General features: G+C 42.4%; 1 protein-coding gene across 1 annotated transcript in view; it reads left to right on the forward strand.

Moving 5' to 3' along the window:
• PRKCE (protein kinase C epsilon) overlaps positions 1–13,881 on the forward strand; it is a gene marked incomplete at both ends in the record, with an annotated part of 526,950 nt that overhangs the window by 192,532 nt on the left and 320,537 nt on the right. The window contains one exon of the mRNA XM_080711937.1: positions 1,695–1,758. Within this exon, the coding sequence (XP_080568063.1) occupies positions 1,695–1,758 (64 nt within the window). The remainder of the gene's footprint in view (positions 1–1,694; positions 1,759–13,881) is intronic.

Genomic DNA, 13,881 nt, shown 5'->3' on the forward strand with positions numbered 1-13,881 from the left:
CTCATGGAGTGACCAGTTTATTATTTAGATCCTATTTGGATCTCTGACCCAGGTGAGGAGTTCCAGTGGGGTACCCAGGAAAGATCTCTTTTAATGAAGATGTAAGTTTGAGGGATACCTTAAGTAGTCTCAACCATGAAAGGCTAAGTGTGGCAGTGCAGTGGCGCTCATTAGCATCTCCAGACCCCTGGAGTCTGTAGGACCAGATATTGGAGGGGGTAACCTGGTGAACTTCAATTTGTGTTCCTCATGGGTAGTCATACATGGTGCTCATTGGTAGTCATACATGGTGCTCATGGTATAGCCTCGTTGGCTTCCCTTTTCCCATCATTCAAATAGGTATAGATCACATGCATTTCTTTCTTTCCTTGGGATGGAGGCTTAGAAGGGTGAATGACCTACAATAGGCTCTGGAAGCCCTGAACATGGAGATTTTCCCACCTCTATCAATGTGTATTGGGTGTTTCTTGACAAAGAGCCAGTGAGCTAAGGATGCAAATAAGGTTATTAGGTTTTGTGTCTAACAGGAAAAGAAGCTACATGGACATTGTGTTATAGTGTGGTAGGAGACATTATCAGGACATTTCTGGTGTGCTTTGGGAACACAGATGAACACATAATGAATTCTGATTGGGCACATTTAGAAGGCTTCAAAGAGGAGGTGATAATTGATTTTGACCTTAAAGGAAATTGGTATCTATAAGACTGACTTTTCCTAAGTATTATTTGCTAAATGTGTGCTTGCTCTTTTCTGGAGACAATGGGAGAAAATAAATAGTGAGGGAGAGAATGGTGGCTCCTGCCCTCAAGAAACACACTTTTTGTTGGGGACAGTCTGGCATTCATGAGCCAATTAGAGCTGTGTGTGCCAATTAGACAGATGGGATTGTGGAAGTGGGAGAGGCTAGCCAGGGATGAAGGTGATCTAGGTTTCCCGAGTTACTGCTCTCTCTTATGGAGGACACAGTTTCTGTAAGTTTGGATCCTGCAAAGATGTCTTAACTTCAAGAGGCTATTCCCACTATTGTGATTTTATCAGCCTCATTCTGCATAGCAGCAGCAGTTATCTGGTTTTGAGGCAGAGTGGGTGGAGAAGGTCATGGGTAAGCAGTTACCATGCTCACTGTCTCTCTCCAACCTTAGTAGAATCTGAGTTTTACAAAACATATGTGTAGTAAACACACATCCTGATCATGAAGGTACCTGGATCTCACATTAGTGCTATAAGTGGAATAACACAGGGTTTTTCAACCTTTACAGCAGTGACATGCTGGACTGGGTGATTCTTGGTTATGGGGACTGTCATGTACACTGTAAGATGTACAGGACAGTCCCCAGTCTTTTCCCTTTAAGATATCAATTGTGGTATCTTCTCACCACAACTGACAATCAAAACCTTTTCCATGTTTACCAAGCATCCCTTGTAGTGCAGAATCCATTCTGGTTAAGGACCACTGGGATGATGCAGCCATTTAGGTATGCATCAGACCTCCTAGTACTGCATCTGGGATGTGGTAGACAGTCATTGTTGATGCTTCATTCCTAATTCACCTAGCACTTGGCACATTTGTGGGCTGGTGAATTGCATAGAGCTGTGATTCTAGATTGTAGCAGTTTGGGGTGGAGATGTTGTGGAACTCTTGGGCTGCCCACTCAATGCACTAACAGAGTCACTGTCATCTTTTCAATTGCAGATTGATCTGGAGCCAGAAGGAAAAGTGTACGTGATCATCGATCTTTCGGGGTCGTCTGGTGAAGGTAGGAGAGCGTGACCTGTCATCCTTGTCCTCTTCCAATGGCCCTTTGTCTTCCAGGTCCCTCCTTTCCTTTCTTGGCTGGGACATATTACAGTGACATTTAATTAATTGGCATGCTTTGAAGGAAAGGGGTATTTTGGAGATGCTATGCCTGTGTACCAAAAAGGACCAGCCATCTGTTAACTGGAGGAGCAGAGGGAAGATTTCTGACTTACCAAGCAAGGCCAAAAAAGCAGGCATTTCCGCATGCCATGTGTGAGGCAGGCTTTGGCGGAGTGGCAGCCTCTCCCAGGAGGTGTCTGAGGGTTTGTGAGTGTGCAACAGAAGGAAGTAAAACCAGTTGGCCTAACGGTATTCAGAAAGGAAACAAATAAGGTGTCAAACTTCAGATGCCAGCTCTTTACATAGCAAAAGCTCTGCTGGTAAAAAGAAATGATAGGGCCAGAGAACATCTGCTCCTCGCTGGCTGATAGGACCGTGTATGGATTTTCTGATAGTTGGCTCTTCCTTTTCTCTTTTTTTGAAACCTCTTCTTTCCATTTTTCTTTGCTCACTTAATACCTTATAAGGGTTTGTGATGGATGGCGAAGACTGAGCAAACAAGATAGAAGAGAAAGCAAGAAAATAAACCCTTATCCAGATAGGAGCCAAGGATAGGCTTGGCTCCCATGGTGGATTTAGGCTTTAGACAGGGTTGAGCATTAGGACTGAAATGCAGTTATTGGAACCATCTTTTCTCTCCTCATCTCTGTGGGCAGAAGGGTATTGGGAGGCCATATCTGGTTCCTCTTGGCATTGATAAAAATAGTGTTTAGGAGTTGTGTCCCAAAGTGACATATGGGCACTTAGCTCTCATCAATAGAAAATTTATGCTTTTCATAATAATATCTCTCCACAATATTGGGGATTGCAAGGACAAAGTCATAATCCCCCACACAATCTGTAGGTGAAGAATCAGTAATGGAAGAGGAAAGATTATAGAAGAAAATTCAATGGAGCTGGTCACATAATCACTTGATAGTGGTGCCTGATAATTTTCATTTGGCTAATTTGTTGCCCACTATTGACAGGTGTCCAGAATAACCCATTAAGTGTCAGTATATGAGGATCCTATGAGAAGTAAGTCCTCTTTTAATAGATCTCAATAATTTGGCATAGATTTGAAGTTTTAAACATCCTTTTAAAATTGGCTGCTTACATTTTCTGCTCTTCATTGAAATTACAGTTTGGCATTTCCAACTTCCCTTCTTTGCTGTCAGCACTGAAGAGCCCAGAATAGAATCTGTTGTAGAAGATTTGGGGACTTAACAATATTTAGTATGAAATACTTAAGACCTACAAAAAGACCTAAAAAGAAGTGAAATGAGCACCAATGTGTCCACCACCCCAATCAAGACATACAGCAACCTAGCCTGGCACAGTGGCTAACACCATAAAGTCCCAGTCACCTAGGAGGCTGAGGCAGGAGGGTTGTTTGAACCCAGGAATTTGATGTCAGCCTGAGCGAAATACACCTCAAAAATTAAAAAAATAAAGCAACCAGTAAGGTGAATCCTCATGGTGTTTTTTAACTTTGTCAATGTTATAGGTGATTCAAATTCACAAGATTTAAGATTTTACAGTGGCCTCTTGATTGTAGAAACTGGTGAAACATATAATAGGCAAAAAACAATTCCTTTTTTCCTTCTGTAATCTTAATTAGACATGTATTTCCTGGGCCAGGATGCTGGTTAACCAATGGAAGGCTTAGATTATTTTCTTTTTCTTTGGAAAGATTAATGACTTGCAAAATTGTAGAAGACATCTTATTTTTATATTAGAGAGAAAGAATATGGACAATAAATAAACCAGAAGTAATCAATCTTTTTCTTTTTGCATCTTCAGTTTATTGCGTGTGAATAGCCAAAACAATTTTCATTGGGCTAAATTCTGAGTTCATTTTTTTTATCTCTTTCATCTAAAGAAAATAGTGTTTACTTTAGAAATGCTGACACATGCCAGAATCTATAAAGTGCTAGCATGTGTTGCTCTAAGGAAAAGAAGATATGTTTCCAGTGCTTTTTTCTTGCTGTTCCTAGACTTGAGATCTTTTTTGTGGGTGGCAGGTGGGTAGACTTTCAATAGTCCCTACTTCGAAGCCAGCCTTGTGCTTTGTGACATACCCATCTGTTCTCCGAGTCTTGTGCCAGAACTGTGAGGGATCCTGGTATGAAGGTAGTTTCGGATCAGGAAGGCCTGGGAAGGTGAGAAGAGGACCTAGTGAATGAGAGACCACATCATTCCTTACCTAGGTTGCAGGAGAAGGGCCTTAGGCGAAGCATGGTCATCAGAGTTACCCTACTAGATGTGTAGATTGTGGACATTCATGAGTTTTGTCAAAAGCCTTTCTTGAGTAAAGATAGCTAAGTGTATTCTGTGAAAGAGTGAAAACAGTTGCATTGAGGATTAGCTGGGGCCCCACTACTCTGATAATGCAATATCAAGCATCCCTTCTCCTCTCGCAATTCCAGTGGTCCAGCCCCATTAATTATAAAAAATTCATAGAAACTACACAAACTTTACAACATGTACACATTCCAAAGAGCACAGAGAAAGGTGTGGGGGTGGGTGATGGGAATACACCCCCTTATTCTAGGAATGTGCCAAAGGGTTATTTTTCTTGCTACCATGCTGTTAGAAAGCTTGAGTGTCTACATCCGCTGGAGCGGGATATAATGTGATTTCTAATTGTCTAATGAAATTCCTTTGCTGGCATGTCCTGTGCAGTTCACCATAATGGGATTTGACCAGTGTATGCTTTAGCTAAACCAGGCAGCCTAACCCAGATATAAAAGGTCAGGCTGGTTGACAGTGAAGGTAATTTCTAGTCATGTGATTTCCACCCTGTGTTTTCATTTGAATAGACATCTGTCAGAGTTCAAAGATGAGGGCTAGTTAAGTTCTACAGCAGGAGCCTAGAGCTTCAGATTTCTCACCCATAAAATGAAGATCTGAGTACTGCAATAGGTACTATGGTAGGGTTTTGGGAACAACACTGCCTCAGCCAGGTGAAGTGGTGCACACCTGTAATCCTAGCTCCTAGGAGGTGGAGGCAGGAGGATTTCAAGTTTGAGGACATACTTGGAAACTTTGCAAGACCATGTCTCAAAATACAAAAATAAAAAGATCCAAAAATATAGCTTAGTGGTAGAACTCCTAGGAGTTCAAAATAAAGAAAGAAAGAAAAGAATAGTGCTTTGGTACAGTGCTCTGCAATATAGGAGAAGCTCACTAATCTCTGAAAGCCCCAGATATCCGGAAGAGAACAGTAGGTGCAGTTCTTCACAGCCACCTTGGTAGTAGCAGGCAGATACTTGGGAAGACCATTTGAGGCCAAGTTTCTGACTCTGGACATGCTCACCAGAGAGCACCAAGAACAGGGAAAGGTAAGGAAGAGACAATTTACAGAACAATATATCTGACAGGGACCATGAGATCGCTTTCTGCAGTGTTCATACCTAGCTAGAGTATTGCTTCACCGTCTCTCTCTTTCCCTCACCATCCCAGCAGGATATTCTTCAGCATCCCTTGGCCACTCCTTTGTGTCCTGAGGTCTTTGATGTCAGAAACTTCTTGTCTGAGCCTGGCTTGTCCCAGCCTGCTCAGTGCAGACTGAGAACATGTGTCCCCATGCTCACACCGGCCCCTAAGTGAAAGCCCTTCATTTATTTGAAGGCAGTTACCAAATCTCTCTTCTTCAGGCCAAATTCATCAAATACCTTAACTTTTATGACAGAATATTTTAGAAATATTATCTTTGCAGCTCTTTTCTGGATTTTTTTTCAAGTTGCATAGAGACAGATGTGATCAAACTAGCTCTGCTTGATTCTGGAAGGAGACCACGTGTGTAGTAGAGAGTTTAGCCCTCCCAGATGCCTGACGATATTCCCTTCACGTGGGCTGATTAGAAGGACCTACTGGGTCCAGCTGCTCCCAGTTGGGCCCTCAGAGTGTGTTTGCCAGCATAGAAACGACCTCTACACTGCTCTTCTTATTTTAGTTCTTCAGAAAGCTTTTTATAGAAATCTGAAGATAGAATTCTTAGCTTTTAATCCAAAGGTGACCCAGGAGTCCCTTTCACAAATAAGCAGATCCAATCTCTTAGAAAGGTAAGGGGCCATGGTTCCAGTTCAAAAATGGTTAGATTTTTCTTTGGTTCTTTGTAATGTGGCTCCATAACTGAGTCCTGATGTGAAATTAGACCTGACTCAAATTCTAGCAGGACAGTACGCTTTCCTCCTGAGCCGCCCTCCTTGTTAAAGACTTGATTCTTGTGTCCATGGCAGACATTGGAGCCTGCCTTCAGGGCTAAAATTCTGCCTCTGCCAGGAGGCAATACCTATCTAACAGCATCTCTCAGATTCCAGAATTCTATTGAAACTTCAGTTCATAAGAATCCTACCTCTTTTCATCAAAATTCTACATTATTTTAGTTATCAGATAGTTAAAAGGAACCCATTCATGTTTCAATGAACAGTAGTCACTCATGCACTTCAACAAATGTGCCCAGCTCGTAGTCTTGTAGGGCTAAGTGGTAATGGGGACCCAGGAAGGAAAGGGAAAACAAGAGATGATGGTCAAAAGAGTCATGAGATTGACCCTTGCCTTCAAGGAGCTTGCAGTTCAATTAGGAATCCAAGACTCAAAGAAAGAAAGCATTAGAGAACATTACAAGCCAGTGTTGCCTTGAGTGCTAAATTGAGCATCACCAGGAGATCTCCAACATAAATTAGAACTGGAAATTCAAGGAATATGCAGGGCTTGGATTGGAAAATAAAGAATTGGTAGGCTGGATTGTCAAGGAAGACGTGGACAGGCCATTCTGAACAGAGAGAGTCATGTTGCCATTGTAAAAGACAACTTGGAGGCTCTTGTTTGTAGGAACAGCTGGGCAGATAGGATGAATTGAATAGACAGAGTGGGTGCTCTCTACGAGCGTCAAAAAAAGGCAGTCATCAGTGTTGCAGATGGAAATTTTCATGCTATGCAAGAAAGAAAATGAAATGCCATAAATGATTAATCTGTGTTTGAATGTTGAAAGCCATTGTTGTGGATGTAACTTTGTGGTCAAGGCCTCTCTCCCACCAAGATCCCCAAGGAGGAGGAGTGTCTCATGTCAAGCTTGATCAAGTCCAGGACCTTAGGTAGAGCACTTGTTAGAATTATGGTATTAAGGTGTTTAGAAAGTCAAACCCAGGTATATCTTTGTGGCCTATTTTGCAACCTTTCTTTACCCCTTGGTGTTCTCAGTAGAGTCCCTTAGCATTGACCATTCTCAGCATCCTCCTCATCTCCCGCCCTTTAAGATGTCCCCAAATCAAGTTCAGGTATTCCTACACTTTCTCTTTTCAAGTTCTATTCAGTCTAATGCTACTGGAGAAGCTAGGGAGAGCTTCCAGCTTCCCAAGCAGGGACTTCAATGCCAGACACCAGTTCCAAGGTGCTGATCCATCTCCCTACTGTGGTGTGCCTTAGGCAACAGGATTCTGATCCTGTTCACTGCACAGGCTCCCAGACATTCAGGGAAATGTCAGATTCTCCAGTAATATATGGAAACAGAAACAACAAAATAACAAAATTCAGAATGCCAAACATATTGATCTCACAATTTGTACCCTATATTCTCCAGCCCCCAACCCACAACATAAGTGCTTGTTTCTGCTGATACTCAGACACCAAGAACAGGCTCTTTAGTCTCCAGATTTTTGGCTTCATCTTCAACCTGATGCAACAAATGTTTGTTCCTAGAAGTGACCATATGCACTGGAGGAGAAAGGGGGAGTCAGCTTGAAAACAGTGAGCACCAGGCCCCTGTCAAGGAGTTTATAATGTCACAACGAGATGTTGCTAAAATGCTTGATGAGAAATAAGCCAAGAAACCCTCATTTCCTTCCAAATAGCCTCTAGATGCACAGCAGTTCCTCTGAAATGAATCATCCACGGTTAACAACACCAAATGCCAACCATTAGCAGATGAAAAACAGAATCAAATCAGGAGTGTTTGGAGAGCAGAGCTCCTTATAATCACTGCTTGGGCCTCCTTCCCGTCTTCCATTATGGCAGCAGGGCTATGCATTTTCTGTTGGTTGCATGCCTCCTTTATTAATAAAGTAATAGAAGAAATAGTCATGTGGAAGGAATAACTTATAGGAAAGGTGGGTTTATAATAGGTTCTTAGTCAAGCGTGGGTCCCATGTTCCTCCCCTCCCCACCCATTCTGTCTCTGTTGTCTTGTTATCTATTATTTCTGCATCTTTTAAAGAAGATTGTTTTGGGAAATTCATGTTTGCAGCTCAGATCATATTTGGTCAAAGTGGCCTATAATTTAATCACTTACTATTGTTAATGTCCTCATAATTTGGCTTAAAAGAAAGAGGTATTTCCATTCATCTAACCTAATTTAGAGAGTTGTCTTTCAGTACCAATTATTCTATTCTTTTATCTACTTGAAATTGGCCAGTGCTGACAGTTTTATTGATGTTCCTTATTACCTAGCTTTGTTGAAACATTCACATTTTCACAATCAAGCACTTACACCATCATCAATCAAGGGGCTCAGCTGGGCTTTTATCTTCTTTCTTTATTGTAAACCTTGGGTGTGAGCTTGCGCAAACCAGGGGCACAGTGTGCACACCTGTGTGCATGCAGGTGAGAATGAATGTCTCTGAACCAGCTATTTTTCCTCCTCTTTGTCCCCAGTTCCCTTCACTGGAAGCTTCATTTATTTATTTGTTTTTATTTAGTATACAAGGTTCTGGGTTCCAGAGCTAATGAATGTAATCCCTGCTTTCAGGAAGCTCATATTCAGATAGATGGAGGCAGCAATAGGCCAGTAAGCACAATACCATGTGCTACCTTTAGACAGCTGTTGGAGTACAAGGTGCAGAGTGGCCATCAAGAAGACTGCTTTTCTTCCTTCCACAGGTGACCCATACAAACAGAAGATCGAATAAAGAGGGGCTAGGACTTGATTTTTAATGTTTGGACATTTCATAAATACATTTTATTTATTATTTATTTATTTTGGTACTAGGGATGGAACCCAGGGGCATTGTACCTCCAAGCTACACCCTCAGCCCTATTTTTTTAGTCTTTTTCTTTTCTTTTTTTAACATATTGAATTATTTCTTTTTTAATTTTTTTATTGGTGCATTATAGTCATGCATCATATTGGGGTAAAAAACTTGTGTGTACATACACGTACACATCACTGATTTAACCCCTACCCAATTCCCACCCCAATCCCTCCCCATCCCTCCTTCCCTTGCTTGGCTTAGTGGTTGACTTCGATATGTTTAAGTACATTGTGTGTTTTAGAGATTTCCCTCTTCCCTCCTCCATTCTCCTCCTTCTCACTGAGCTGTGAAGGGCCTTGCTAAGTAGCTGAGGCTGTTCGCAAACCGCGATCCTCCGGTCTCCGCCTCCCAAATACTGGGATTACAAACGTGCGCCACCACGCCTGGCCAATACATATTATTTATACAGTCATTATTTTCAACATTCAGTTGCTCATTCATCAGGCACCTATTCATCAGTCAGGGCTGACGGCAGAAAAGTGAAAAATGTGGAGATTACATTTAAGTGACCGCGCTTTTGTGTGTATATGTATGAATGTATGTATGTATGTGTGTTTATAGGTGTGCATGTATGTATGTTCACTCTGTATTTATATGTATGCATGTGCATGTATATGTGTGTGCATATATACTGTCTCTGCAATGATGCATAGCACACTGGGAACAGTGGTTATCTCTGGGGAAGGGAAATTTGGAAAAGAAGGAACAATTCTAGCCTATAATTTTGTTTTTCTTCCCTTAGCATGCAGGTGAGCTATTTAATAAAACTACTTAGAAGTTAAAAAAAGAATTAGGTGGAAATGTAACCATTCTCTTACATACAGTGACTTGCCACCAACCAGGCTATGAGAGGCTCCAGAAAACTCTATCAGAGGGACGACACACTGAATCCTCAGAATAACACATCTAACACGGAGAGTCCACATTTAGGGGCAGGAAGCCCTAGGAGCAACGTTCTCCACTCACTTACTGCTCAACAGATCACTCTGATGCATAACATAGCGTTGCAGTCAGGGATTCTTCACACTCTGCCTGTTACTGAGGACAGACTACTCCTGAAGTAGAGAAGTAGGTGGGTCTCATGGCCTGGACCCAGGGTCAGGGGAGACACATCCTTGGCACCTTAACTCCAGGTAGCCGTTACCTCTGGCTGCCTGCCTCCTGTGGAGGATCCCACTGCGGTGTTTCTGATGGCAGCACTGGTCAGTACTTGGCATCTGCTGCTTCTTGTGTCAAGCAGAGTCATCCCCACAAACTGATGGCTTCACCAGCCTTGGTACCTTCTGCCCAGATAAGTAGGGCTGGTGGCTGCAGTGGGCCTTACCTACTTTCTGGGCATTCCAGTTTGTTTTCTGAAATTTATGACAATGGTGCTGTGTAGTTTAAAGGGAGAGGTATTCTCTGCAAAGAGGCGCCCATGACCTTTACTCATGACTTCTGTGATTTATTTTGAAACTGGCAGAAAGATTGAACTCAGGGGGTTCACGTTTGTGTGTGTGTGTGTGTGTGTGTGTGTGTGTGTGTGTGTGTGTGTTTTGGCACTTGCAGTTTAGTTCCTGCTCCACAACTAGTTAATTACTTGATTTAGCAATTTACTCAACAAATGTATACTGAGGGGCTTGCCTGAGAGACACCATGCTAAGAGCTGAGAAGACAAAAATGCAAAAACCATTGAACTTGACCCCCAGTCACACACTCCTAAGCTAGGGGTGGTCCAACAACAAGTCATATATTCTACTTTGGCCACTCTGCACTCAGAAAGAGGGTGGCACTAAGGACCTCTTCTATCTCTGCAGTTCTGGGTCAAAACCAAAAGAAGTTTGTACAGAGCTGGGCATCTGTTTTATGCAATTTACCGGGCTCTGGGAGGTGGGAAAGAACAAACTTTTCCAAGCCAGATCTCTACATCTTAAATAAGGGGTTATCTTATTTACACTGAAGTGGATCTGCCAGATAGGTTTTATCAGTGATATTTTATTGATGGTGGAAATGAGTTTTAAAGAGTCTAAGACCATGAATCATTAGGAGATCCTGTGGAAATACAGAGTCTGACTCAATGGCCAAGGATGGGACCTGACTGGATGCTGAGAGATGCTCATGCTGCTGGTCCCCAGGCTGCATTTTGAGTAGCATGCAGGCCAGAGATGTGCCCTCTGAACCAGGCTCAGCAGGCAGATGTTTCTACGTGATTGGCAATTAGGAGGGAATTCCTCTGATTCCTCTCTTCCCCAACTCCCCAAAATTTAGTCTAATGTCAATACCCTGACTTCTTTGTCCAGAATTTTCTCCTTCCCCATCCTTCTTTTTGTTGGGGAAGGGAATAGAGGAGGCTGTGAGTATTCTCAGGGAGTCTGGGAAATGCCCAGGCCTTGGTTTTCAATCCTGGCTTGAGTAGTCTACAGAAGGGCAAAATGGACAGTATTGGCACTTGTCAGAGATGAGAACAAGAACCAATTTATACCAGGAAAACAAAGCACTAAGCAACTCTTCTAAAAGCCATCGGTCAGGATATTGGATTTTTGTTTTTGTGTTTGTTTTTCTATAAATACTCTGAAGTATTGAGTGGTGCTTGAATTTGACCCCACTGTGTTAATTTTCTTCTGATTCCTGGGGCTTTAATTAAACTCACCCAGGAACTTTGCTAGAACTTATCTCTAATAAGTTCCTCTGATAGGCAAGTTGCACCTGTTTTTTTATGAAAGGAGGAATTCAGTGAGAGTTCTGGATGAGGGGCTGGGTACACACTAGGGGCATAATTTTTACTTGCTGGATAAATGAATATATGACTAAATGAAAATAACAGGAAAAAGTGTCACTTTTGAAGGAAACTGTTGGGATAAATAAGGTGTTTGCTTTGGATAATCAGTTATTTCATATTCTAGTGTAAAAACAGTTTCATGGGGGCAGGTATTAGACTGAATGTTTAAGCTTTCTGTGCCAAGTACTCATTAGGGGCTTTTTGAGGCCACCTCAGTGACTTCTTATACACCAAGTTCCCAATTATAATGCCCTGTTTATTCAGCTACTTCTCTATTCTTCAAAATTAGATTTCAAGTTTGCCTCCTCCTCAGAGCCTTCCCACACTGGCTCAGCCCACTGGCCCTCCTCTGGTTGACACAGTATTTGCCCACTGCCTCCTCTTTGCTATTATGTACAACCATGTACTCATGTATTTTTTATTTTATCTGTAACTAGAGTCCATGTTGTGCCTTATCACAGCCATTTAAAGTCACAGGTTTCTGCAATATGAGCTCAGGAGCTGAGAGGTGGCCCACAGTCCAGAGTCAGCCCAGGGCAGTGAGGCTCCAGGCTGACGTCAAGCTACTGTGTCCCTGAGCCTGGAGCCCCAGCCTAGCTTTTCTCTTTCTTTCTCTCTTTCTCTTTCTCTTTCTCTCTTTCTTTCTTTTTTTCTTTCTTTCTTTTTTTTCTTTCTTTCTTTTTGTGGTGCTGAGGATTGAACCCAGGGGCATTACCTCCAAGTTATACCCCCAGTCCCATTTTTATTCTTTATTTTGAAACAGGGTTTCACTAAGTTGCAGAGGATGACACTAAGTAGCTGAGGCTGGCTGCAAACCTGGACCAAAATACTTGGGAGGTCTCAGCCTCCCAAGTACTGAGATTACAAGCGTGCAGTGCCCGACTCCACACCCAGCTCCCCAGCCTACATTTCTGACTATACAAAACCAGTTTGGGAATAAGGACCATCCTTGTACTGGAGGCCTCTCAGTCCCATGCGAAACCAGACAGAGACAGACCACCAAAACCCAGTATGAAACAGTTTAGCATGGAGGCATGAATCAAGCCTCTGGGATCTGGAATGGCTTGGCTATGGACTATCCCCAGAAAAGCCTGTGTGTTGGCAATGCAGAATGTTCAGAGGTAAAATAATTGAATCACATGTCTCTCCTCACCAGTAGAGGAGATAAACTGATCGTTTGAATGGACTTACCAGGTGGTAACTATAAGCAGGCAGAGTGTGGGTGTGGAGGAGGCAGGTCACTGTGGGTGTGGCCTTGGGACTGTCCATCTCTCGTCCCTTCCTCTTGCTTTCTCTGCTTCTCATTTGCCATGAGCTGAGTAGCTGCCCTCTGCCATGTCCTGCTTCCCATGATGTTTCTGTCTGGCCAACCATGGACTGAACCTCTGAACCTGTGAGACCAATAAACCTTTTCTCCTCTAAGTTTTGTTGGGTATTTTGGTCAGAGCAACAAAAAGCTGACTAATACGGGAGCTATGATTATTGTATGGCCACATTGGCACTGGGCACAGGCCCCCAACCACTCACACAGAATTCATCGTAAGCAGCTCTATGGTGACATATAGTGTCAGCAGCCCTTTTAATTGAAATTGGAAGCTCAGATTCTATTTCTTGCCTGGCTATAAACCAGTGCACTGAAGGTGGAAAAAAAATCAATGGGTATTTCTGGCCTTCCCCTGGATGGCATCAATAGCACTGATATGCTATGGTTCTGCAGATGCTCAGGATTTTGGCTTCTCAGGTTGAAGACTTTCTGAATACAGACACGAATCAGTGAACAAATCTCTTCATCTCTATTCACACTTCTTGGCCAAAGAGCAGTAGCCTTAGTAGTGTGTAATACCTGGTATGTATCTTGAAGAACTCAAAGTGTGGCTGAGGGGAAGAGGGAGTGAATTATTTTGTGTCACTTTAGGGCAGCTCCAAGGCCAGAGGGTTACAGGGAGTTACAGGGAGGCCTATCTGAGCTTAGTTTAGAATATGAAAAATGCCTGTAACAAACAGAGCTTACCTGCAGCTAAATGCATTTGAACAGTAAGCAGGGAGCTCTAAGGGACTGAAGTAGGACTGAAGGATCATTTTAAAATATTGTAGAAAAGATTCATGTTTTATCATTGTAGTTTTTCTGATATAGTGAATAAAATTTTCCATTTTAGAGTAAGATCCAAATATCAGTAACAAATGACTTTCATAATTATATACAGGTGGGTGATAATAAAGCAACCATTTATTTTATTTAAAAACTCCAGAG

The sequence above is a fragment of the Muscardinus avellanarius genome, assembly GCF_963383645.1.
Source record: "Muscardinus avellanarius genome assembly, chromosome: 15".
NCBI lineage: Eukaryota > Metazoa > Chordata > Mammalia > Rodentia > Gliridae > Muscardinus > Muscardinus avellanarius.